At 41.2% G+C, this 27,835-nt stretch overlaps 1 protein-coding gene across 2 annotated transcripts; it reads right to left on the minus strand.

Moving 5' to 3' along the window:
• Positions 1-27,227, minus strand: xpo4 (exportin 4). Of its 2 annotated transcripts, none has more exons than XM_086091983.1 (24): positions 27,151-27,227; positions 25,859-25,964; positions 25,243-25,384; positions 25,038-25,176; positions 24,822-24,938; positions 23,730-23,883; positions 16,245-16,357; positions 11,082-11,239; positions 9,534-9,636; positions 8,987-9,163; positions 8,765-8,907; positions 7,788-7,933; positions 7,458-7,635; positions 7,225-7,384; positions 6,945-7,114; positions 6,685-6,859; positions 4,202-4,408; positions 4,035-4,121; positions 3,792-3,972; positions 3,577-3,698; positions 3,362-3,492; positions 2,197-2,314; positions 2,027-2,119; positions 1-1,021 (listed from the first exon to the last, which is right to left on the minus strand). In XM_086091983.1, exons 1-24 carry the CDS (start codon positions 27,214-27,216, stop codon positions 824-826), a joined length of 3,384 nt encoding a protein of 1,127 aa, XP_085948109.1. In that variant the 5' UTR covers positions 27,217-27,227; the 3' UTR covers positions 1-823. The 2 variants fall into 2 exon arrangements, with proteins under 2 accessions (XP_085948109.1, XP_085948108.1); XM_086091982.1 differs by having other exon boundaries at positions 9,534-9,708.
• Between the last annotated feature and the right edge of the window lie 608 nt (positions 27,228-27,835).

The raw sequence follows: 27,835 nt of genomic DNA on the forward strand, positions 1-27,835 counted from the left end.
ACTTATTACAATACAACTTTATGTACACTTTTAAATGTGGTCAACACACACAGGCAGGGTGGTAAAGTGTCTCTGCTCCTTTTTGCGGAGAACATGTTGCTTTAGAAAAATACGACTCCAGCCAACGTACGTTTCTCTTTGGCCGAAACAGTTTCATCTCCTTGAGGTCAGTTCAAGCACAAAGGTTCACAGCGCCTAATCCCCGCCCCCCCCCACACCTTCCCTGGCGTATAAAAACATTTCAGTCTCGGTGTATTGTGAGGTTCCTCAAACAGAACAAACATTTAAAAGGCCTGCAGGCGGACGCCAGCATGCGCATGCTTTCGCTTTTTTGGTGAACTAAACCAGTGCACCTGAATGCAACTAGGCGGCCTTTGTTGTCATGGCAACACATGATGCAAGGCACGTGTACACACACACACACACACATACATATATATATATATATATACACACATACCGTACATACCTTCCGACACACAAGGCACTCTGGATTTGGAGCAGTGTGTGCATGCGCATGTGTGAGCATATTACAGTGTGTGCACATTTTCTAAACATAATGGTCCTCCAACAAGTTCAAAGGCATTCAAAAACGTCACACTGGGGAAAAATATTAAAATCTTTGTCACCTTCCAATAACACTGTATAGGTGCATGTGTGTGTGTGTGTACTCCAGAAGCTTTGCCTGTAGCTTCCCAGTCTGTCTGTCTGTCTGTCTGCACTGCAGTTCAAGCAGGTCACCATGGCGAGCGTCCTTCCCATGTACCCATAGTTTATCGCGGGCGTGACGTGAATTGGCATGACGTGCGTTGGTCCGCGATGGCTACTTGACGCAGAGCAAGCCGCCCACGTTGGCCACAAAATCGTCGAGGCTCTTGAGGAAGGCCATCTTCTGTTTGCGCTCCATGGCCGGCGGCGTGCTGCTGGCCGTCAGCGCGTTAAAGGCGGCCACGAGGCGGCCGTAGATGACGGCGTCGCGCTGGGACGACAGCAGCGACTCCACGAGGTCCGAGTACTCCGCCTGCAGCGCGACATCACAACAACACTGTACTTGCGTTGCCCCACAATATGCTGTCATGCTGAGTTTCACTAACTCACGCTATCATATCCCGATATCGATAGTATCACGATACTTAGTCAACAATATATATATATATTAGAGTATTAACTCATTCACTGCCATTGACGGCTATACACGTCAAAAATTAATTTGAATTTTTTTCCCACTTTTGTTAACAAGAGTATGAAAACCTAGATTTTTTTAAAAATTGTATTAGAACAGATATAACATTTGTGATTAATCGTGAGTTAACTAGTGAAGACATGCGATTAATTACGATTAAAAATGGTAATCGCCTGACGCCCCTAATTTTTTAATAATTATTTCTTAAAAAACAAAAAACAAACAAAAAAAAGATTAAAAATTGGAAAAAATAATTACTTTTTTATTTATATATATTTTTAAAGAAGATTATTAAAAATTAGGAGTGTCAGGTGATTTTTTTTTTATCGTAATTAATCGCATGACTTCACTAGTTAACTCACGATTAATCACAAATTTTATGTGTTCTACTAAATGTACAAAACAATTTTTTTCTAGATTTTCATACTCTTAACAAAAGTGGAAAAAAATGTTAAACTAATAGAAATAGTTCAAATGAATTTATGACGTCTATAGCCGTCATTGGCAGTGAATGAGTAAATTTTGATAATCTGACAATGTTTAGCCAACAATAGTTAATAATACATACGATATCACTCATATCACAGTAATCGACCCATAATAATACCACAATATTTTGTTAGCACCATCAAGAGCTTTACAATACAATCCCAATATCAATAGCATCACAATATCATTAGTATCACAATTCTTGATCAACAAATTGATAATAATGTACCACAATATTTTGTCAGGACTATCGATAGCATACAAAGATTTTGATGATATCAACAGTATCATGATACTTGTGTGGCAATATCTTAACTCATCTCAAGTCAACTTTACAGGTAAGCGTAATCTGACCTGGTGTAGACAGACTAGCGTGTAAAGCGCTTCCCCCGCCGCCACCGTTATCTCCGTGTTGTGTTTCTGCAGCACCAACATGTCAAACACCAGCTGCAACATACGACACGTTACAAACACCGGAACAAACTGCACATGGCGCGCGCGTGTGTGTGTGTGTGTTTGTGTACCTTGAGGAAGTGTCGCGTGGCCATGAAGAGGGGCGTGTCCTTCTCCTGGTTTTTGGCGCACTGCTCGGCCAACGGCGACAACGCTTCCAAACACAATTGACTGATCTCCGAACCCATACTGAACATTGGCGTTAAGGATGTCCACTTGAAGAAATAAACAACACACGCCGCCAATAAATGATGCTCATTTTTGCCGCGGGCTATTCTGTTGTTACGACTTCCCTCATTGGGCCGTTATGACGGTGGAACCAAATCAATGTTTAAACGTCTCAATGATGGATTACTCGTTTGGAAAGCAAAAGTCAAGGATATTAATAGTTGAATAATTGCTCAAGTTACCATAAAAGTAAAATTTTATTTTTAAATAACTCAATGTTATTATTGAATAATTTTGGTACATATACGTGATTTGCATTTGTGGGGGGGTCGGATGCGGCCCACGGGCCTCGGGTTGGACACCTGAGGTCTATACGCATCAATCAGTCCAATGGACAGCTACTGAAAACCTAGCGAGCTGTTCAAACGTTTTCTTTGACAAGAATCAGTTACCTGCTGTCTTTGTATTTATTTATTTGATAACATATCTTGTGTGGATTTGTTTTGTTTATGCTCAATAAAGACAGTTACTATATCCTGTTGTTTTCCTCTATATGCATCAATCACTACTGTGAAGTATTTTTCAATATGTATCCATTTCTACAGTAGAAAACGCTACTGAAGCAATTTTCTTCAATACGGATCGGTCACGACTATTTCATTTCAAAAGCCGTTTTTTTTGGTCTGGATGTATCAGTTACTACAGAAGAGACCAATCCGCACATTTTCTTCCATATCAGTCACTACAGTAGTTGCGTCATCTGCGTGTGGAATAACATGCAAGCCTCCACCGAAATGATTGGTCTGCAATTTTCAAAGTTACCCCCCCCCGTAGTGACTGATGCATATAGAATCGCCGTCTTACTGTCGTGACTGATAAGAAAACTTCCGATTTTATGTACATTGTAGTAACTGATACTCAACGATCAGCGACAGCGAATGCTACCATACACTTGTAGAAGGCAACCTTTGATTGGCTGTCCACTGTAGCGATTGATGCAAATTGAAGCAATGACTTTTTCTTTTTGTTTTCTGTAGTGACCGATGCGCTCCCATGTGACGAGGATACGAGGTCATGCCGAGCTCCAGCGAGAACATGAGACTCTTGAAAAGATCCTCGGGCAGCTGCGGGATCTTCTCGGGGAAGATCTCGCAGATGAAGGTGATGAGCTTGTAGTACTGGTTGCACAGAGATGGGAACTTGAAAAAAAAAGAAAAAAGAAAAGACGTCAGCCAGCTTTTTTCCAGATTAAGATTGATGGCCCCCCAAAAATTGGATCTAACCTTGAGAAGGTCCTGCGACATGAGGGGAAGAACGATGTTGACGCCGTAGAGCACCACGTCTGCGGCCGACACCGGACGACTGGACGCCGGCGTGCCCTGGTCTGGGCTACGGAACACCTCGTCTGGATCAAAGACACACCGGAGGATCAACTCAAGCACTTCCATGCACAACTCCCTCCAGGTTGAAACCATTCGAGCGGCGCGGCGCGGCGCACCCGTGTCGCTGAAGTCGATGAACTCTTTGGACAGCAGGTTGGTGAGCAGTTCCATGATGAGCAGCAGGTCTTGGTACTGGTCTTCCTCGGCGGTCGCGTCGCTTCGCTTCCTGGTTTGGTTGTTCTTGGAGTAAACCTGCAGCAGCGTCAGGCACGCCTCGTACAGCTTCATCGACTTGTTCTGCACACACGCCGCTCGGGGTTATTTCCGCTCGCGTCCATTTCCATCACGCGGTTACCGACCTCTCCCAGGTAGCAGATCTGCTTGTGAGCCACCTCCACAAAAACCTCAATGATGAGGTTGATGGTCTCTGGCGTGTTGCTGTACACCTGGAACCAACACGCGTAGAATAAATGACGCCGCCGAGGATCTTGTCCACCCACCCCTTCTGCCCCGTCGCCGCCCTGACCTCCATGAGTCCGATACAGCTGGACAGGAAGTCCATGAGGAAGGAGAAGAGCGAAGCCACGTTGTCGATCTGCGTGGCCTCGGCGATGCCGCACAGCGCTTCCAGCGTGGCCACGATCTCCCGCTTGACCGCCTCCTCCTGGCTGATCTGGGCAAAGTTCTCCTGGTTGATGAGGTTGAGGAAGCGCTGCTGCAGAGGCTGCAGAACCTGAAAGACGCCACAAGCACAAGAACCTCACATCAAAGATTCATCATCAAGACATTTTGGAAATGAAAAGTACATATTGAAAGTTAAGAAGGAAAATATGAAGCAAATGTTACAGGTAGGAAGTCAACAAAAAATCTAATTGGAAAATGAAAAGTCTATACTGAAATACAAAAAATAAATAAAAAAATACGAGAAATATAAAACAAACCACATATTTATATTCTTTAAAAAAAAACATTAAATTAACGGTATAATTTACAAATACTGTAGGTAAAAGAAATCAAAAACGGTGCTGCATGTAAAAGAAAAAAATATATATATAAAATAAGACGAAACAAATAAAATAATTAAAATAACAAATTTGTTAATCCATAAAAATAAAACTGAAAATAAAAAAAATGTTAATCAATACAAATAAAACAAAACAAAAAAATCTGATTAAGTAAAAAATATAAATAAAAAATAACAATAAAATGTAAAAAAATATCAAGTTGACAAAAGACAAAATGGTGAAAATAAAAATAGAACATTTAAAAAAAACGTTTGATTAAAATCTAAATAAAATATACAATACAAACAATTAAAAAAACTGAATAAACAATTAAAAATACTTCAAAAATCATAAACATACAAATGCAACAATAAAATAAAAAATATTAACTATGAAAAATAAACAAATGTAAAAAAAAAAATCTAATAAAAAAAATACAATTCTCAACATAAAAATACTATCAAAAACAATTATTATCTCATCTGGAAAGTAGCACAATAAGCACAATTCCCCCTTTTCTTTTTTTCAGATATTTTTCTCCCTGCCTGTTTATTAAAACCAGCAGGATGACTGACTGTTGCATGTGTCAGGTAGACTTGCACCTGCTTCGCTATTCCTTTTGTTTCTTCCACGTATGACAAACGAGGAGACGATCAACGGGACAGTCCAAGACGCTCATTGCTGTCAAGAGCACATCAGACGCGTTCGTCTTCCACCCGACGCGGCAGCTGCGACGGCCGACAGCTGCCTGGTAATTACACGTGGCTTTGCCCCCCCCCCCCTCCCACACACATTTTTATTTCTTTTTTACTACCGTCGGCCGATTAGGACAAAAGACCTCCATGATGCTGACAAGGTTCAAGTTCTCCTCCCTGGGGTGGAATTATGAAGCGCATCTATCAGTCTGCCAGGCTCGAGAGGACGGGACACTTTTGATGCTCAAAAGCTGCTGACGGCACGGAACGCGCTCGCTGTGCTCCCATTGGCTGATTCACGACAGCCTCCGGGGAACAAGAGATAAACGCAATTCCAACGTCTTTGGGGCTTCAACTATCAATAGGGGGAAGAAGCCTAATATTAGACACAGCTTTGTGGTCAAGTAATGCTACATGAGCGCAACATGAGGCCACTCATGATGCAGGCATGTGTGTGCGTATTAAACACGTTGGTGTTTTTAGCTAACGTTTCAAAATAATAATAAAATATATACTGTAAAGGAATACACAAAATTTTGCGTTGTAAAAAACTAATTTATCATGAAAAAATACAAATGGAATGTAAAGTATAAAAATGTAAATAAACATGGAAAAAAATATAAAACTTTAAAAAGTTTAAAAGCAACAAAACATAATCCAAATATAAATGAAAGGAAAAGTTTAAAAATAGGAATAAAATGAATATGAAATACAGAAATTACAATATCATATTTATACATATCAAGGAACATAAAAAAAAAAAATTGGAATGAATTTGAAATATTGGAAAAATACTTAAAATATATTAAAATACAATATTTGAAACAGCGATACATTTAAAAGGTTTAAAATTAAAAATATGAATAAAATAAATGTAAAAATAATAAGAACGCTAGTTGAGAATCAATTAGCATTAATAATGAAATAAAAATGTAAATAAAAATGAACATAAGAGTACTAAAGTAAAACGTAAAAAAATAAAGATAGAAAATGAGCAACCTTTAAAAACAAAAATGCAAATAAGCTTAAATATTAAAACAATTCTGACAATTTTGTAGTTCTTAAAAATACAATAAAAACGACAAATAAAAATTACAACAAAATAAAATTAATTGTCAAGTCAAGGTGAAAAATCAAGACAATAAAAAACTGAATACAAATGAAACAGGAAAATGAAAACTAAAAATTTCAACTTCAAACCAAATTAATTGTAAAAAAATAACAAGACAAATTAAAATACAACAAAAAGTGCGGTTGGCTGTTTAAAGCCTGTTTGTAATGAGTAAAACATTGTGTTACAGGTGTGTTACCTCAGCCCAGTACTGCTGCTTGGTGTCCGAGTCCATTTGGGCGAAGCCCCCCAGCACCAAAGCCTTCATGAGGGTCCTCTGCACCGAGCTGGACAGCAAATGCAGCGGCGGACTGCGGCTGGCGAACTGCTTGGCCAGGTTCCACCAGCTCTCGCACTGCACCACCATGTTGGCTCTGCACGCGGACGCGGGGGAAATCATTACTATGACATCTTATGACCCACCGACCGACATACTTGCCAGACCTGGCCTGGCCTCACCTCTCCCGTCGCTCCACCAGCGTGACCAGCAGTTCGACTGTGTCGTTGGCCAGCTCGGCCTCCGAGCTCCACACCGTCAGGTTGGTGATGACTTTCTCCAGCAGGTAGCCAACGATCCACTGGGCGCCCTCCGTGTCTGAGCTGAACGCCGTGCTGAAGGCCACGCTGACCTAAAGAGAACATAGGTTAGACAAGTGCAAAATTATAACCGGGGCCCTGTACTTCAAAGTATGTACATGTAGAAAATCAAGAGGTGCATGCAGGTGGTTGAGTGAGTCACCTGCTGGTAGAGCTTCTCATCCATGAGCAGGTAGGTCTTGGCCCAGCGTCTTAGGAACCACACGATGTCTTTGCCCATCTGAGGACTCAACAGCTGCGTCAAGCTGGCTCTGCCGGCCCTGGATTCCACCTCGGACGTCCTCAGCACGGCCGACAGCAACCTCGCAAGCACAAACACGTTTATAAAGCCGACTGTATGGAAAAGAAGAGAAGCGAAGGTCTCATCCGACCTACCTGATGACAGGGTCGGTGCGGTCGCAGCCCAGGATGGACGAGGCCCTCTCCCCCGGCGAGCCCAGGATCTGCAGCGTGGTGTTCATGTCCACTTCCGTCGAGCGCTTGACCGAGAACTCCATCACCTCGGAGGGAATCAGCGGCGTCTCGCCCTGGGGGTCATCGGCCAGGAGATAACCTGAACGATGCGCGCAATGTGTTAAAAAATTATCATGTCAGCACGTGTTTGTTTTTGTAGTTTCTAGCCATGGATCCTCAGATGTGACAATTTTATGTGAGAGGAGACTAAGGAGAGCTCCAGATTTAGCTTGTGTCACGGTTCTCGCTGACCTGAGACCAGGATGAGCCAGTGGATGTCCTCGTAGAGGTCGTCCAGTACTTTGCGGTCTACTGACATCAAGTCCGATGAGGACATCAAGTGCTGCTGAGTTCTCTGGAGCTGACCGTGGAGTCGAGTCACGCGGTCCTCCAGGAGGCTGCCGGCAACAACACAACAAACATCACACGCAACTTGAATGCAGATTTTGAGGAGGAGGAGGGGATGAGCAGCAGCAAGGAATAAAACAAACAAATAAAATAAAATAAAAAAAAGACTAGGTTTTTCCAGGGCGTGTGGTTACTTTCAAATATGAGGATTTATGTTCAGTTTCCAATGCACTAAAGAAGATATATTATTTGTTGCAATACATTTGTATTAGGAATATGGATTTTGTTACCAATTTATACTGCCTAGTTTTAAAAATCTGAAATGGCCAAAATCTAAAATAAAGAATGACAAAAAGGAGAAAAAGTACAAAAATATACGTACAGCTTCATTGATTGAAAAATATAAACAAAAAACATTTGCAAATATGAAAAATATATAAAAAGGATAATGACAAATCTAAAATAAAAAATATAATAATAATAAAATTTAAAAAAGGTAATTTAAAAAAGCAGAAAAATACTAATACAATAAATATGGAAAAAATTATAATAAATAGAAAACAATTCCAAACAAAAATTTAAAACATCAATATAAAACAGTACACAAATACGAAAAATAAAATACAACAAATGAATCGCTGAAAAACACAAATAGCCTAACATAAAAAAGAACAATAAAATAATGAAAAAAATACAATTTACACATTAAAACTAATAAAAAAAAATAAAAAAAATCATAATAAAAAAAAAACACACTTTCTCACTTATCAACTTTAATACACATGCTAATCCATTAAAGTCAATTATTTTGTGCCAAAAGAGGGTCGAGACTTTACAAGTGGACAACCACTTGCAGCTAAAAACGCCCAGATTGTGTTTACCTTGTGAGGAGGGGGATGCAGTGGTCTGAAGCCACCCGGCCCAGCGTCCCAATGCTGGACAGCTGATCCGAGAACAGCTCTCTGTCATCTTCTTGTAGCTCATTGATCTCCTCCTCGTCGTGTGACGACACGCCGTTCACCGACTGACGAGGGAGGGGGAGAGAATTGGCAGTTAGGACGGAAGTTCAGCAGATTATTCAAGCCGAGTGGACGGAATCTGACCAGGTTACGGGTGCCATCGGGTGCGGCCAGGTGACACTGGATGTAGGCGTTGAAGACCTGCATAGCAGGCTGGATGAAGCAGCCGCGAGGGAAATGCTCCTCGTCCTGCACCAGCGTCAGCCACGACTCCAGTAGCCTGTCGTAGGCCTCCATGTACACCATGTCGTCCTTGTCCAGCTGGAAACACACAAATGCAGATCTTGAATGATTGGTAAACGTTATAACGTGAGGATGAAAACAAATACAAGTCAATTACAAGAGGTTTGGTCAACCTGTAACCTGGTGAAACTGTGTAATTAAAATTGTTGTCTTTTATGGCGAGACGTCAAACTTCACCACCATGCTCCGCCCACAAACAAAGGCTAAAATGCTCATATTTTGCGTTTGAACATTGTCTGTCTGTTGTGTTCACATAGTTACAATTTGGTAGCAATAGCACAAAAAAATCTAGTAGTAGTAGTAGAAGTAATTTATGTTTAAAGTATCCCTGAAATTGGTCAAATTAAACCTAAATGCTGTCTTTTCCAAAAACGCAGCAGTTACTCACCACTTCCTCCAGGGCGGCGCTGCGTCCGAAGGAGCAGGTGAGCAGCGTGAGGCAGTTGATGAAGGAGGTGAAGAGCTCACTGGGCAGCGCCGTCAATACGCTCCTGGGGAACATGGTGATCAGGTTGAAAATAATGTTAGAGATGCCCACCGCCTCAGAGTCCTCGATCTCGATGCTGGAAAAGTGAAAAGAAAAAAAAACAGCAGTTTCAACCTGGAAGTAATTATTGCCTTTGCTTCCTATGAGTGAAAAAAAAGTGTCAAGAACAGAATATTTCCTGGGGCTAAAAGTTAAAGTTAAAACTTTTTTTTTTTTAAATTATGTCCGTGGCGGTAAACTTCTTTTTTTTTTTACACTACTATTACTGACCATAAATATTTTATCACTTGTTAGAAGTCCTGTTTTTAGCCACCCCTGCTACACAATGCTAAGCTTTGTCCTCGTCACCTTGACTAAAAGCACATGGAAACGCGCCAGGCCGCCTTAAAATGGCCGATTAAAACTATAAATAAGCTCTGAGTCAACACAATGCAGTGGTTGGCGTGCGATCCCCTCCCCCCTTTAAGTGTCACCACGAGGAAAACTGCGTGAAACTGGGACCACCGCACAGCTGTGGAAAATCGCCGCAGGTCGCGTCTTCCTCAAATTTGATTGGAAGGAGCAAATTGCGTGGACGTTTGGTGCTCGATTGGGAAGCTGACCCTGGTTTAGCCTCAGTTTGCACAGTGGAAGGGAAACCACCCTTTTAAAAATAAAACATAAAAAAGAAAAGAAAAAAAAGTGTTACTCTTCCAAGCTAAATTATATATATAGAAAAAAATGCAAAAATAAAATACACAAAGAAATGCTGCTAAATATAAAATCAAAGAAAGTTACTTTTCATGAGTCGCTCATATTTTTTATACTTCATAATAAACAGCAGCTGTGTGAAACCAACTAATACAAAAAGTAACTCCCCCCTATAACAATTAAGACTTTCTTGCTCCACTAAAAAGTGACATTCCGGGTCCCACATGGCGTGAAAAAAAAAAGAAGGCCAAAGTGTGAGCAAAAGTGCTCAATCAGCACAGATCGGCCGTCCACCTACGCTAAGCATGCTTTTCCGATGAGGCAATTGGAAAAAGAAAAAAAAAAAGCTCCAAAAATAGGTGATTACTGATGGCCACACGAGAGTGTGTGTGGATGTGGAAAGGGGAGACCTCCCAACTCGTTCCCTGAATATTAGAAATTTACACAGCATAGGGAGACCTATCCGAGGTTTTAAGACAACAATATACACATCAGCAGTCATGTTGCTGCATATTTTGAATAGGGAAACATGACACACAAATTATTTTTTCTCTACATACATCAGTAAAAAATAAAATTAAATCATAAAAATACATTCTTACAAAAGGCAAACGACGTTGAAAAGTTTCTGCATGCTTTGAATGTGATCCTTGTTCCTCAAATTTGTAATTGGTTTTTCGTGTGTCTTTCTGAGAAGTACTGGACATAAAACACCCACATCACACTTTATTTTAGTTTAATCATGGAGTGTCTACTGACCCGTTGATCATGCTGAGCAAGCCCTCCACCAGGTGGGCCAGGTAGGAGATCTGGGCACTCTCGTCCGGGAAGATGGGCCCGTGCATGGAGGCCAGCTGGGCCAGACACTGTAGAGAGTCCTGGGCCATGTCTGAGTCCTCCCGGATCTTCCTGTGGACCTGGGGGGGGGGGGGGGGGGGGGTTAGTATGTCAAATGGTCTCATTCAATAAACTATAGGTTGAAAAGTGAATACTAAAAGGTCAAAGTGAGTGAGTATTCTTTTTTTTTATTATTTTTTTAACTTGCCTAGAAGCATACAATTACAAACACTGACTGCACAAGTGGGAAACTTCCTCCCTCATCCTCAGATGACTAAGCGAATAACCCCGTAAAACACAGATACACAATCACTTTCTTTTTACATAAACACAATTATCCAACATCAGAAGCAACACTCACTTATTATTTTAGTAGCACGGCACATTACTGCATGCTTTGAATGCAACCATCAATCCTTAATTGATTAAGTTTAGTGCGGACTTTGACCACATACAGTGCTGGACAAGAAACACCATTATCCAATAACATTATTTCAGTAGCGAGGCATTTTGCTGCATGCTTTGCATAGGAAAAATGCCATTTTCAATTTTTCAATGTGGTGTCTCTTAATGCCAAAAACAAATGTCATTCTTTTTTTTGTATCTTTGTCATGTGTATGATTGAAACATTGGTGTATGAATGTGTTCATGAATGGATGAGGCTTTGTATAGCACTTTGGACACCATACGGTGTAGATAAAAGCACTGTATTAGTGCACTTCATTTACCAAATGTGTTGTATTTTTTCAGCAGCAATGCCCTTTCTAATCTAATTACAGGAATAGAGATGGAAATGATCTGGCAAATTCAACCTATTTTCGTAAAACGCAGCCGACACGGCACAACGTGCATTATGAGGTAATTATTTGTAATAAGTGAATATTCAATCTAAGCATAAATGGAAGCATTCCTTTCCAAATGTAACACAATTATCTAACATAAATAGCAACACACTTATTTCAGTAGTGAGGGCCGTTTAGAATACAAAGTGGAGACTTGCAGAGACGACGGACATACATGGAGGAGAGACCCTCTATTGTTTTTCCATGAACACAAATATCCAACAATAACATTTAATTTATTTCATTAGTAAGTCACATTACTGAATGCTTTGAATGGGGACCATTGCTTTTAAATTGTATTGCCCCCCCCATCTTTTTTTTTTGCCTGCTAGGAACAAACATCATTTCGTGTTCGCGTTGGCGTTTTAGGCAAATTTAAGGAACTTAAGGCTAATTTAAAAAAAACTCGTTTTCAACACTAAAAGGTGTGGAAAACTGCTTCATGCTTTGAATGGGCAATAGTGCATTTTCATTTGTTTTCAATTAGACTTTTTGTTGCGAGAAACAAATGAGGACTATTGCGACACATTGCCATTTTAGGCAAATTTAACAAATACAGATGATAATTCTTTTAATAATGAAACTGGCAAATGTAATCTGCATTAATTCAACACAGCCAACATGGATTGAATAAAAAAGTGTCACAACATGTCCATTAAGAGTTAATAATACCTGTTAAAATTAAAATTTTCAGTCCAAGCGCATGCTCAAGCACAAGCGTAAAACTTCCTGCCTCACCCTCAGATGACTTTAGGCGCTTAACCCCGCTCTGTCTTTCACCCAGACACAAACACAGTCACTGAGGTCTTTAAAGCCCACAGGCAGCCTCAATCAAACCCAGAGTGGAAAAACATCCCGATGAGATCTCGGTCGCGGCCACCTCAGCAACATGTGTTTCCACTGACGCTATACGCAGCTCACATCTGGACCTCCACCGCCGCCGCCGCAGTCTCCCCAGCCATAATGTCCATTCTGCCGGCGCACAGCTCCAACGTCCCCTGATCCCTTTACGGCTAAGATGCTAACGCGGCGTAGCAGCTGTGCGCTACACTCCCACCGATGCTGCTTCCACGATGTGAAGTCAGCGGCTGGAGGGAGGCGGGAGGGAGGGAGGGAGGGAGGGAGGGTACAAGGCAGCTGCGCTAGCGAATGATGTGTGTCATACCGGTCATGTCTGACTATTGTTAGTGTGTATACGCGAGTATACATAAGTATGCGTGTGTGTGTGTGTGTGTGTGAGAGAGAGAGTTACCTCCGTGACTAACAATGGTAACAATACACAACAATTAATCAATGAACAGCAAAGCCCCTGAAGGGCTGTTTGTGTCGTCGTCAAGGTAACTAATTCTGTTTTAATGCTGCGTTCATGGACTGTAAGAAATCCAAGATCCTGAGGCAGTGATTTAATACTACTCAGTCTCAGTTTACTATGTAAGTAATGTTTCAACATAATTAACAGTCATACAAGAAGTGTGAAAAGCTAATGTAGCAATCGCTGTCTTCCCGTAAAGCTCAAATAGCCAAACAGAAGCAAACAACAAAAACAAATGACCACAAAGTGTCGAAGTCTCTAAAATGGTCAATTTGAAACAAAATGGCAGATTAGCTGTGCCTTTTCAGGCACGGCTTCTTGAAAATTTCTTATGGGTCTACTTATGATGGACATGCCTAATCAGTTTAATGTTGCTATGTGTGAAACTGGCTCCGGGGTTGGAATTTTCAAAACAACCCAATTGCATTATTGCTATTAGAAATTCAAAGCAAAATGGTAGACATCTGTCTCTGTCCAGACACGGCTTCTTGAGAATTGTTCGTGGCGATGATAGACATGCCTACATATTTTTTTTAGGTTTTTTTGCGAAAATGGGTTGAATCTTCACAATAACCAAATTCCGCCCAATTTTCATGTTGCCAAGTGAAACTGGCTCCAAGGCTGAATTAAAAAAATATTCCCAGCCAGTTTTTGGGGTCGCGGGTGTTTAATATGAACAACAACATTTGATACCACAAAAGAAGCGGGCGGCTTTTACGACAGGGATAACAAAAGGGAGGCTGGCTGGTAGTGAAGGAGGAGAGAGTGGAGATGAGGATGCTATTTATAGAAGGAGACAAAGCCTGGCTGGTGTGTGTTCCCCCTGAGGCTCATCTTTCCCATCGTTTGTCTCGCATCAACACTTTGCTCGCAGCCTATTGTCTTTCGCAACACATGCTGACTGACACGCTCTTGTTTGACCTTGGAAGATGTGCCGGTATGTGGAAGAAGGGCTTTAAATGTACTGCAGGTCCGCATTGGGGGAAAAGGCCTGATTAATTGATAATAGAGCAAATCACTCAGCAGCCCTGCAGGCAGTTTCACTTAGCAACGTGACATTTGGTAGGCACGTCGGTAATGAATAAATGCCCCAGGATACATGCCTGCAAAGACACAGGAAGCCATTTTGCTTTGTAGCCACTTTACTCAAAACGGTGCAACAGCGCAGCGATTTTACAAAAGAAGACATTACGGGTAGGTGGAAAACGGAGCGCGTCAGCAGGCCAACATACATTATTGTCAAATCTCGCACGTTTTTCATCAAATATTATGACAACGTTGAGAAAACGAAGAACTGCAGCAAAGTGGAGACTGTGGAGCTTGTGCTCTGGTGGGTCAGCATAGCTGTAAACACGGGCCCCAAATGTTGGCTCCAATCTCTAACCCCGGTCGTGAATTGGGGTCCCGGTGGCGTCTCATGTCTCAACACCCCCCCCCCCAAAAACACACAAAGACGCACACGTGTACACACACCTGCTGCCTGTGTGTCTGCAAGAGACAACAGCAGAGTCCATTCAATTAGAGAAACACACAACATGGAGACGCCGCACACGCCAACGTTGACATAGTCACCCAGGGGTCAACATGACCCCCACCCCCACCCCTCCCCCAACCAAACAAACTCGCAAGCATACATAGTACACACAGACACACACATTCATGCAGTTGGACAGCTGAGGGCATCTACAACAACAAACATTGAAGCTACTAGAAATACCACTGATGCAGACAAGGCCGAAACCCGACACAGGTTAGCACAAGTTAGCATTTCTATCATTCCGGCTCGTCAGGATTTTGGGTTGATTAGCAGCATAGCTTGCTAGTTTGCTTATTTTCCTGTCTGGCCTAGCAGGAGGATCTTCAAACGTTTTTTATGGGAGCAGATTTTAAAAAAAATACACCACTGGCCCAGAATACATGCCTGCCTGTCTGCCTGCTAACTGGTTGGGCCTAAAATAGTCCATCGAAACTGGTTCCTAACAAGATCACATCAATCCAATATCATGTGACTGATAAAAATGATGAAAATGCAATTTCGACTGCAGGCTGTTTATGCAGCAACCTACTCAGGTCTGGATCACTCCAACTAACCCGGTTGCGATGAATGATCAACTCAAAGTAACATCAAAAGGTTGACAATAACGTTGAAAAACAAGCCGCTGAATAAGAGAACCGCAATTAATTTCTATCGCAGCCTGTTTAGGCAGCAACATTATTTGGTCTGAGTCAGTCCAAACCACCCATAAATGTTCCCATTATCGACAAAAGATTGGAAAAACACTATACTAAATATTAAAACAACACTAAATTTCTACAGCTTGTTTAGCCTAGATGGGTCTGAAATTGGTCTAATTAACTTAAATGCTATAAACATCAGATCAATCAAACTTCCCATGATTGGCAATAATGAGGAAACACGACCCAGCTAACTATAAGAAGCTCACTCTTTCAATTTCTATCACAGCCAGTTTAGGCAGCAAACAAGTTGGGTCTGAATGAACATGTCCTATTATAATAATAATTAAAAGAACAAACCCGTAATACTGTAAAAGATAGCTCCACGAGCATAGGGAACCTCACTCTTTTAGTTTCTACCGCAACCCATTTAGACAGTAAACAAGTTGGGTCTGAATGGATATGTTCTCACCCTATATTATTATTATTATAAAAAGCACAAATACTGTAACATAATTGACTGGCTAAATATTTTTTATAATTGCTAGCATGGTGAAAAAACACTCTTCCAACCGCAGCCCGTTTAGGCATGCAGCTACTGTATAACAAGTCACCAACAGCTGGCACCAAATTTCAAATGAGGGTCAAAACTTTAGAGACACCTTGTCATTCATTTGCTTTGTTTGTTTGAGTTTGGCAGCAGATGAGATTGTAATGGAGAAGAGGAAGAGGAGGAGGAGGAAGTGATGTACTCACCGTGAAGAAGAGGTCCATGACTCTGGTGTCCAGCAGCGCCTCCCTCCAGGTCTCGGTGGGCTTGAGCGTGACGTTCTGCACCGCCTCGAACATGGCGATGTAGTGGCGCCCCAGTGACCCGCTGCCCGTTAAGGCCAACAGCAGCATAGAGTCGCGTGAACGCTTCCGCTTTAAACTGCACCCAACCCCTCCTCTGCCTCCTCGGGAGACGAGCCCGGCGCAAATGTGCAGAAAGGATCAAGCCTCCAGACTCCTTCAACACCGGGACACGCCCCCCGTCTGCTCCTCAGCCAATCCACTCGCACCCTGCTTGCTTCTTAACACCCTGTCATGTCTACTCTCGTTTTCTTTCTTTTGTCACAAGATGGAGCTTCTTAAGCAGATTTTACATTGTAAACAGTGAACATCATTGAAGATTGGTTCAAAACATTCAAATCTCCCACAGAGGAATCAAGGATTTGTTTTATATTGCAAATATAAAAATATGCAAAAAAAATCTTTGAACATTTACAGTATCTCTTTTTTTCTTTTTAAATAAATGAAGTGTATAACAATTGGCAATTTTTTCCTGAACGTTTCATTTGGTTGGAAAACCTAACAAATAGCACAGGCTAAAATACTAAGCCTTAATATTGTATTTTTTATATATATATTTTTTTTACTTTTTTAAAAAGACATATTTTAAATAACATTTTATTAAAATTTCTGAATATATTTTAGATGTCAAAAGTACTAAAAGTTGCTTAAAAACAAATTTATAAGTAGATGCAAAAAAAAAAAAGCATAAATACTAGCATCAGCCAAAAGTACCTTATAAATTTAGCAAAAAATAAATACCTAAATTCATTAATAATAATAATAAAAAAATAGAAAATACATAAAATATTTAATTCAAATATCTTTTGAAATGTTTTATATTTAATTGTGTAAACATTGGCGAACCTAACCCAAACATAAGTGGATGGAAGATACAATTAATATGTATATTTTTTTATTTTATTTATATTAACACGACGTCGCTATAATGGCAACCCTTTTAATTTGGTCAATATTTATACAAAATAATGTACAATGATTAAAAAACAACCATATAAATAAAAATAATACTGTAAATATATAAATATTTTGAATATTTTGGAAGAGGAGATGAAAGTCACAGTTGCTCCAATTAAAAATAAAGCATCAATCTCCTGTCAATCAAAGTGCCAGTACTGCTCCCAAGCCATTTTGTCAGCGGTCGTCCATGTTGAGATTCCGCGCACACCGCTTGACAAACTAGCGAGCGGAGGAATGCATCATCAAAGCAGAGCGGCAGGCGGCAGAGGGCGGCCGGCTCGCTGGTGCATTCCAGCCGCCGCCGCCCACGCCCCGCGCCGCACCACACGCCGCAATGCACTTTGGGCCCACGAGTTGGCACCTGTCAAACGCCGAGCGCGGGGGTAAAAATAACCACGGTGGAGGCGGAGGACCTCGCAGTGAACTTTGGCAAGGAGGGATGGAATGAGGGTGATGGAAAGAAGTGCGGGCCAGGAGAAGACACAAGAATGCTATTTGTTGCAGTCAAGTCCCCTGGGAGGTAGCGCAGTGGCAACAGGGTCCGACAAGGCCTCGGGAGAGCTCAGGAATGATAAGTACATCATGCAGACGGATTGACATGTTAAATGAAGTCGACTTCACAATTTCCTGGCTTTTGAGGTAGTATTAAAGCTGTAATAGAGGTGGGACACAACTACCCCTTCTGCACTGCCTTTAAAAGGCGGCATTTTCTTTTGATGCTGTTCTGGATAAAAAGCCCTGGGCGCAAAATCGCCCCAGCAATATTCCGACTTCGGGGGTCAAACTTGAAAAGAGGTGCCTGTAAAAGTCAAAGCATTTTTTGGCTTGTTCTTAGCCTGACACGGAATAGGAGGGGGCCAAAGTCAACCCAGAAATGTTCCGGCTTCAGGGGTAGTAAGAGGTGGGATGCCACCAGTTTAGCTCCTTCTAAACAGCCTTCGGTCACAAATTCAAACTGGGAATAATCCGCCTTCGGAAGTTTTAACAGAGCCAGCAAAGAGATAGGACGCCATGTTGAGTAATCTCTTCTACTTTGCCTCAAAAGACAGCACTTAGTAGATTTTTCTTATGGTGCGTTCTCTACATAAACAACACTCGACATGGAATTGGAGTAGCCGAATCAACTCAGCAATTTTTTGGCTTTGGTGGTGGTCGTATCAAAGCCATAACGGGGGGTTAGATGCCACCTCTGTAACCCCTTGTACACTGTCTCTACAAATCCGGCAATCTGTTCTGTATAAAGAGCAAAAACACAGGCGACCGGGTGATTTTCCGGCTTTGGAGGTAGCACCAGAACCATAACAGGCGAGCTGCCACCTGTTTATTTTACCCATCACCTCAGAAACGTTTCTGAATGTTTGGTTGTCATGTGCTCCGCTAAGCTGATATTCCATCTTGGCTTTGTTCTTTGTAGATAAAGTTAAAGATAAAGTTACCACTGATTGTCACACCCACCTAAGTGGGGTGAAATTTGTTCTCTGCATTTGACCCATCCCCTGAGGGAGCGGTGAGCAGCAGCAGAGGCCGCGCTCGGGAATCATTTGGTGATCTAACCCCCCCAATTCCAACCCTTTAATGCTGAGTGTCAAGCAGGATGACAATGAGTCCCATTTTTATAGTCTTTGGTATGACCCGGCCAGGGATTGAATCTACAACCTCCCAGTCTCAGGCCGGACACTCTACTACTAGGCCACTGAGCTGGTTGATGGCACAGGCGGACAAATTCTGCAACGCTTTGGGCTTTTGCTCAACATTTAAATTGCTTGTCAGGACACTATCCCCCCCCCCCCCCCCCCCTCCTTTCCATTCCTCAATAGTTGTATTGCGCCTTTTCTGCAAATGACTACTTGCTCAATGGGGCCTTACACCACCTGCTGTTTTTACATACACTTGACTTGACAGACTGCAAATTTGCTCTCCTGTGGACTTACATCTTTCGGGGAAATTCCAGAGTTGGGGAAAAAAATAAAAGTTTTTTTTTTTTTTTAAAGAACCCGCGTACGTGTGGACATAGGCCCAAACGCATTCCTAGTGCGTGTGTGCTGGAAGGATAAGCATCACTTTAAATGAAACTACCACATACTTTTCCCTTCTTGACTAAGGACACACAAAATGGAGGGTGTGCGTGTGTGTGAGTGCGTGCGCATGTGTGTCAGGCGCATGTTTGCCGGATGACGAATGCGCACGAGGGGAGCGACGAGGACATGTGGCGGCGCTTTGCTGGCTTTTTAAAAGACATCACCTGCTGCTGTTTCAAGCCCGCAGGCTCCTAATAGCTGCAGTGACGCCTCACTTTCACACACACACACGCGCGCACACACACACGTACACACACAAATGCAGGTCAACAAGTGAAGAGGTCCAAACACACACACGCCGTTAACATGTTACAAGCCTCTTCACACATAAACACAACTACATTAACAGCGCAGTGAACTTTTTATTTCAGGTACATACAACCCTACACACGTGTGTGCATTTATTTATTTTTACTCTTTGTATTATATCTGGTCATTGTGTTAATTTCTATTGCGCAAGGTGGCGGCAACTGGCTTAAGGAGCGACTGCACTAATTACAAAATAGTAGCCTGGGTGTGGGTATGTGTCCGTGGATGTTGTGGGCTTTTTTTCCCTTTGACTTTGTGGATTAGTTCCAGTCATTGTTGTTTATTATTATTATTATTATTATTATAAGGTGGTGAATATCGTGAATAACTGGGAAAAGAACATTCTCGTCACAGTAACTTTACGACACATCTACTTCACGCAGATGCATGTGCCAGTGTGTGTCGTGAACTTCTACTTCTATTTTAACTTTGTGGATTGTTTCTAGTTATGTTTATTTCCATTATGCAAGGTGGGGCAATTATCATAACTGTCAAAAGGGCAATCTCATTACAGTAACTGTATGAGACGTCTACTTAGTTTATGCAAGATGCAACTGCGAGTGCGTGTCATGGACTTTTCTATAATAACTATGTGGATTATTTCCAGTTATGTTTATTCTTATTATGCAAGGTGGCAATTATGATGACTGTCAAAAGAGCAATCTCGTTAGAAGAATTCCAGTAATGCATGAGACATCTAATTAACACGCACGCACAAATGTATGTTTCCTATTCGTAAAATAAAAACATGCTAAGCTATATTGGGTTTTTTTGTGGATTACTCCTAGTCAAAGTATTCATTTCTATTGCGCAAGGTGGTGGTTATTATGAATAGCTGTCAAGAGAAGCGACTGCAACTAAACAAAAACGTGCAAATGTTTCTTAACCGTCTTCCACCCTTGTAGTTGTGTAACCACGGCAACCCGAGACAGCCCCAAACAAACAACAGCCATCATTTAGCAAAGCGCTAACGGCCCTGAGACACTCTATACGTGCAGAATATGAAAAGGAGCTAAACGGCGAGCAGCTGGACTTCTTCATACGAGAGCGCTCATTGTGTCCTCATTGCCTCTGCAAATAGCCAAAAAACAGATTAGCCGGCTAATCTCCACACGGCCTTGCTGTGTGTATGCGTGTGTGCAGCTAACGGATTAGCGAGCTTCTACTGTATCCTCTATTCATTACGCTTGATCCCGGCGGCCGCCTCGCGGCGCTATCCTAAGGCGCGTGCTGGGGTTTAAGGGACGCATCCCGCCCTAAATCCCGCCATGTGGAATAACAATCCGGCACCCGTCTCCCGTTGTCGTCGGCTCCCCGAAAGCTTTGTCTCCAATCATGCAGCTGTCAGCGGGGGAGGAAGGACAATGTCTTGACAGCAGCGCTAGAATTACCGTATTAACAGCGCTCAACAAATTCAGATGCGGATTATAAAAAAGGAAGACTTTTTAGAGACTTTGGACCACGAGGGTGGTCGCATTAATTATAGGACCGAGCATGCTGAGGACTTTTTTTTTTAAAACTGCATTATAGTGATGCCTTGGGTATCCCGACAAATGAGTTTTAAGATATGAGCTATCGTTAGACTGATTTTTTTTTTGCTTTGACTTGCCAGCAACAACAAAAATGGTTAGGGATACAGTAATTAATAATAAAAAAAAGACGGCCAAGCTGTTTATTGCCACTCCCAGTGTCAAATTAAACTACTATCTACTGTATATTAAACTACCGTCAAGTGGCCAATGTGCACACAACAGAAGGAGCAGTATAGTGTCTGTTAAATTGAAGCAAAAAATGGGGGGAAACTAGTTTTATGCATTCTGTCATGTCATTACGATATGTTTGTGGGAACAATGAACAATGTCCATTTATCTTTTTAAGCTTTCTATCCAACACATTTGAAAGGTCATCCTCTCTTTGCTTGGACTAAAAGCAGATGAAGATTCTCCCCTGATGACCCCGCCCACAGCCCCCAAGGCTAACGCTTATGACAATAGCTCCCTGTGAGGCCTGATTGGGGGAGGGGGGTGGGGGGTGGGGGGGGGGTCACAGCTCAACACTCGCGGGGGCTTCACTACCTGGTAAATCTGAGGGACCCAAAGTGGGAGCGTCACGCTTTAATACCAAACAAGCGCACATTCCTGTCTGCTACAAAGCAGATGGCGGGCCGACAGCTAGCAAATATGTGGGCCGCGTGGCGGAGGGATGGGGCGGCGGCTTGATCTGTCACCTGACCGCCGCCCTATTAGAAGCCCCCGAGTCAAGCACGGTGGAGAGTGATGCGGTGTGGCGCAAACGCGTGGGGGGACACGCGACACCCCCTTAGCTGAAGACACAATGCTTCAGGGAGCGTGGACAGACATGCCGCCCGGCGGAGGGGGAGTATTTACTGCTGTTTGAAAGGTGGCGGCTGTCAGCAATTATGGCGGAACACCCCCCGACGCTCAGACGTACAGGCAGCGACGCTTATGACTGTCTTTAGCTATTATACGAGGGAAGAGGGATCGTGAGAGTTTCTAGTAGGGCCCAATAGGGGGTAATGTTTTGTTATTATCTTTGTCTTATGCTGTAATGTGTAAAAATAATAATAATATTTTTTTAATTGGCCAATACTTTGATCTTTTTTTTTGATGAATTTAAAATTCAAAAACTGGTTATAGCCGCCATTTTTTTTCTTCTGTAGATTATTTCTGGATGCTGTATTTATTTCTAATGTGCAAGGTGGCCGTTCAAACTTCTGAGTATCCGGCAATATGACTGATCAAATTGCAGTAACCCTATCATTGGGTACACATGCATGCCGAGGGACTTTTTTTTTTTACGTTGTGGATTATTAAGTAACTATAATATGTTTCATCTGCCGCCTAAAAAAACACATCTGCTGATGCAAACACACTTGCGGATGACTTTCACAGTTTGTCTTTAAGAAGACACACACAAATGCGCGCCACGCATACCAAGGGGAGCCTGGAAAAAGGGGGGTAGGCTCAAAGGAATGATGTGCGCGCACACACACATATGTGGACACTTCTTTGAAAGTGATCCAGATCCCCTCAGATGCCAGGCTGGTTAGGATTTAGGATTTGTGCTCTCAACATGAGGCCAGCTGCACAGACAACACATGTGCATGCTCGAGATGGACTACAAAGTCACCTACAATGTATACATTACTGGCCAGCACACATGCACAAACGCATTAATCATATAGAACTAGAATGTTTGTAAACAGTTATCCTTTCTTCATTTGTGTAGATATTGTGACTTGTCGTAGCTGGTTTGAGAAAATGTAATGCTTTTCTTTATGCAATCAAAAGACAATGAAATGTGTTTAGTTGTTTTGAAGATAACAGATAAATGTAATTCCTTCTTTTTTTTTTTAAATCCAAAACTGAGTAAAATTTTCTTGTTTTCGATATATATAGAATAAATAATAATTAATATTTTCTGTTGTTTTTTGGTTAATTTTATTTATTTGTTTGTTGTTTTTCATTGCTAAAATAAATAAATAATAATAATAATATTTGTTATTCTTATCACACAAATTTTTTGGTAAATTGGTATTAAAAGTAAACACACACAAAATAAAATTATCAATAAAAATGATTTGTTTTAGATTTTTTTTATAAGGTTTTGGGGATATATATTTTTTTAATTACCAGTACTTTTTATTATTGTGTGTTTTTAACCACGTGTTTTTAAGACTTTCTTTACTACTAACTTTTTTAATTAAACAATTTTGCTTTTTTTCATTAAAAAAAATCATTCTTCATTGATTAATTTTTGGAGCCAATTAATTTTGATTGATTTTCCAGCTCTAAACATGTAAATGTAAAAAAATATATTTTTAGTCAGAAACACTAATTACAAAAAAATGTGTTTTCCCGCTATGTGAATTATCACACAATGATGGCTTTATGGATTTGTGCTCAGTATAGAAGTGAAGACCCCCCCTTGACATCACAACACTTCCTGATACTTTGGAAAACTTAACTACACTGGCCTAAACTGGCGACCTTAAAGCCGAGCGATGTGAAAGAAAGGATATGATTGGGCGGCAAGAAGTTCCAGCTGAGCACCTGATTGGCCAACGCCAGGTAGCGCTGGAAGACGCACGACATCTGAGCACTCAGGTTTTCGCGCCGGCTGAACTCCTGCAGGACCTCCATGGTCATTGCGAAGATCTGACGAAGACCGTCCTCCTGAAACATAACATAACTACAATTACGACACAATCATCTATATTGTACAAACACAAGCGTGTAGTAATAATAATAATAAAAATGCATCGGTTTTATATAGCACTTTTCTATCTAATTAGACACTCAAAGACGCTTTACAATGGAATGGATACATTATTCAGGCGCTCACACATCCACACTATAATGGCGGTAAGCTACTTATGTAGCCACAGCTGCCCTGGGGCAGGCTGCGCAGAAGCGAGGCTGCCAGTGTGCGCCTTCGACCACCAACAAACATTCACACCTTCCATACACCAGCGTGAGTAGCACTGGAGTAGTGCAGGAGTGCAGCTGCTCCACTTGGTGGTGAAATTTGTGATTAAACATACATCACGGTGAAAAATATATATATATTTTTTAAACAGTTATTTTAAACACACAAATTGTATTTAAAAATCTATTTCAATTCAAGAGTAAGTAAAAAAAAAAATTTTTTTTTACTTGTTTGTTTTTCATATATATGTGATTCCATTATATTTTATTACATATACTTTTTAATCAACACTAATAAAATATACCATAGTATGACTATATTTAATGTCATTTTTATTAATCACCTAATTAGCCAAAATGATTTTTTCTAGTTCTTCTAATTAGTTAAAATTGTTTTTAGCATTTATTTTTAAAGAGAACATTTTTAATCAAAATACTATTTAAACATACAATATATTTATATTTTATTTAGTTAATTTTATTGTGACAAACAAATAATGGATTAATAACCTGAGAAACTAAACAATTTTTTTGCCTTTTTTTTAATTTGTTAATTAAGCAAGTGTATTTATTTGACTTCTGTAAAGCAACTTGTGTTTGCTACAGTTGTTTTTTTTATATTTTTACAGCGGTCTGTAAATAAAGTTTTCATTGTTGTTGTTTTTTAATGAGGACAAGGCGCGCACCTGAAAGAGGCGTTTGCAGCTTCCATGGAACTCCATGCTCAGCCCGATGCTACTGGTCTTGCTCGAGCTGGAGAACTCGCTGAGCAGCGCAGTCAGGATGGAGCATGCCAGCGTTTGCTGCATGCAGCAAACAAAGCACAAGTCAAACGCTAATGTTGTGCTGCCACCTACTGGCCACCAGCTTGGGTGCACTGTTTGTGAGTGTGTGCTTGTTACCACGTTGGGGTTCCCGCTGCTGATGAGCTGTCCGACCTCCAGGAAGATACTTTTGCAGCTCACAGTTTTGTCGAGGGTGCCGCGCTTGACGATGACGGCAACGGCCAGCAGCATCTGCTCGCGCACGTACTTCTGCAGGCTAAAACGGAAAAATCGTCAGTTTTCCTTTGGCTTATCCCAAAATTCTGCGTTTCATTGTCCTTACTTCGGTCTGTGCAGCACGTAAGTGAGCAGGAAGGCTCTGAGGGACTCGATGCTGCTCTTCTCCAGCAGGATCCACTCCCTCACCACCGCCTCCATGATGGCGGTGGCAGCCTGGAACAGCACATAATCCACCTTGCTGCTCTCTGAAACATCGAGCACACTCTTAAAACGCTGCTTCTCATCACACACTAACAACATGCATGACAAAACCTCACCAAAGTGTGTGTTATAAGAAATTTAGAAAAAAATGCAGCTGGTGGGATTTTTTTTTTATCTTGAAATATACAAAAAAAAAACTCCCCCAAAAACTTGCATTGTTATTTTTCTTATCTTAAAAATATATTTACTTGGGAAAAAATAAACATCTTGTTAAAAAGAAGAAGCATTTTCTCATTTAAAAATACATTTCTTTTTAAAATGTAATTATTATTTTTATTTTAATAAAACAATTGGGGTATTTTTATAAGATAAAAAACTTATATTATATATAATTCACCCATCTTGAAAAATATAACTTTTATTCTTGAAAAATACGCTTTTCTCAACCATTTAAAATATTTCTTCATGAGCAGTTTTATACCCAAGTTGGTGTTAAGATAACATGTGGGACCACTCACCTAAGATATGTTTACAAATGGCGAAGGGCGACTTGGACTTCCTGAAGGAGAGGAAGACGTGCTCGGCATGTTGGCGTTGCTCTGTGCTCACCATGGAAGGCGGTGCCTGAAAAAGAAAAACACATTTAATGGCTTAAATGAGAAAGAAAAAAGTACTTAAGTATTTGTGACATCATTAGAATTAAACTCATATTTAACAAGGGACAAAGGCATCACTTTACTCATGAGACCAATAACTTTTCTTGAGAATAATCAGACTTTTTATCTAGAACAGTATTCCTCACTCCTCAGTAGTCCTTTTGTCTCAAACAGTTTTTCAAGATTAAAGGCAACAAAACTGTACTTGAGCAGTGATTCCACAATTTTTCCCCCTGAAAAAAAAAACTCTCTCAAAACAATTACGTAGATGAACTATTTTTATGTTTACATTATTTAAAAAGAAGACTATTTTGATGTTTACATTAATTCTACAACTTTTTAACTCCAAATGATCATGCAACTAAATAAGACATTTTCCCAAACTGCTTTGGTGTAATTCTGACTTCTTCCAAACAAACAAAAAAATACTTGAGTATTGTCTTCCTATTGCTACATGCTGGTTTTGGGTTGAGGTTGTGGAGGGGGTTCTAATTCGGCTAATGGAGTCTTGCTACATGGTTAGCTTTGAATGAATGAGCATTGGGAGTCGGTAGGACTACAAATCTGATCTTTGGGCTCTGCATTGTTAAACTGGTGGGCCAGGGGCAGCTGCTTGTTTTGGGGTCTGTCAGTCGAGCGCTTGTGAATACTACTTGTGGAAGGTTTTTGGGACCACACGGTTAGCTTTGGGATGCTCCATGGAAGACTGGGAAGATAACTGGTTAGCCTGGGAGAGCTCGAGGATACTAAGGGGAGCTGCAACATGGTCAACCCGGGAATTAAGTGACTTTACTCGGCTTGGGAAGCTGCGGCTTCACTCTTCGATCCGAGGCGGATAGGAAGCATGTTGTTTTTGTCAGCTATGGAGCAATTTGGACACTAACGTGTTACCCGCACGAAAAGGTGCAAGTTTTGAGAGCAGCTCGGCGGGTCTAAAGGCGAGCAGAGGCCGAATATCAGGTCAATATTCGGGATGGGAAAAGAGAGAAGAAGAAACAGCAGCCTGGCCACGCATCGCCGCCTTTCCCGCTCAGGTACAAAGTCTCGCCATTAAAAAGCGGCACTGGCGAACCCTCGAGAGACTCGCCTCGCCTCAGCGCGTTCGGGTTAAGACAACGTCACGTCGGCCGCGATAAAGGCTTGTCATGTCTCACCATTAAAACTTTGGCAGCGCTTTCCAGCTGTGTGATGACTTCTGCCGCACCGAGCGCCGCCATCATGGATGCCGGGCCCTCGAAGATGACGCAGCCGCGCAGGGCATTTTGGGTAACACGCTTCAGACCCCACCCCTAAAGATGACAACTGTCAAAACAAAACACTTAACAAAAAAAAATCAAACTAAGAGAAAACATCAGCAGCTAATACAAACTATTATTAAAAAGTCCAAACCACTAAATATAACAAGTGTCCAAACAATTATGAACAAAATCCCCAAATACCAACTAAACCGGTAAGTGTTTTTCTAAAGCTGAGCTGTTGAGAACCATCCTATTTCAAAACCTCTCTCAAAACAAAAACTGTTATATAAAGCAACCACTATCCTTATTTATTATCCCAAAACACCAATGATTGAAAAAAACCCTGTCAAATACATATATACACTTTGATTTTTATTATACAAATGATTTTATGCTACACCAAGTCATTGCTTGTATGAACTACGCCATTGTGAAAATAAAGTGCAAATTTAAAAAAAAAACAAATTCTGCTAGAATATAAAGAAAAATCTGATTGTTTTTACATGCACAGTGGAAACCAGAATCCTGATTTTATTATATTATTTTAATATGAAATATAGGATGTATTGATGAGTGTGTGCATACAAAGAAGCAGTCAGGA

This window comes from Leptonotus elevatus, chromosome 12, assembly GCF_054856555.1.
Source record: "Leptonotus elevatus isolate MCC_2025b chromosome 12, RoL_Lele_1.0, whole genome shotgun sequence".
Lineage (NCBI taxonomy): Eukaryota > Metazoa > Chordata > Actinopteri > Syngnathiformes > Syngnathidae > Leptonotus > Leptonotus elevatus.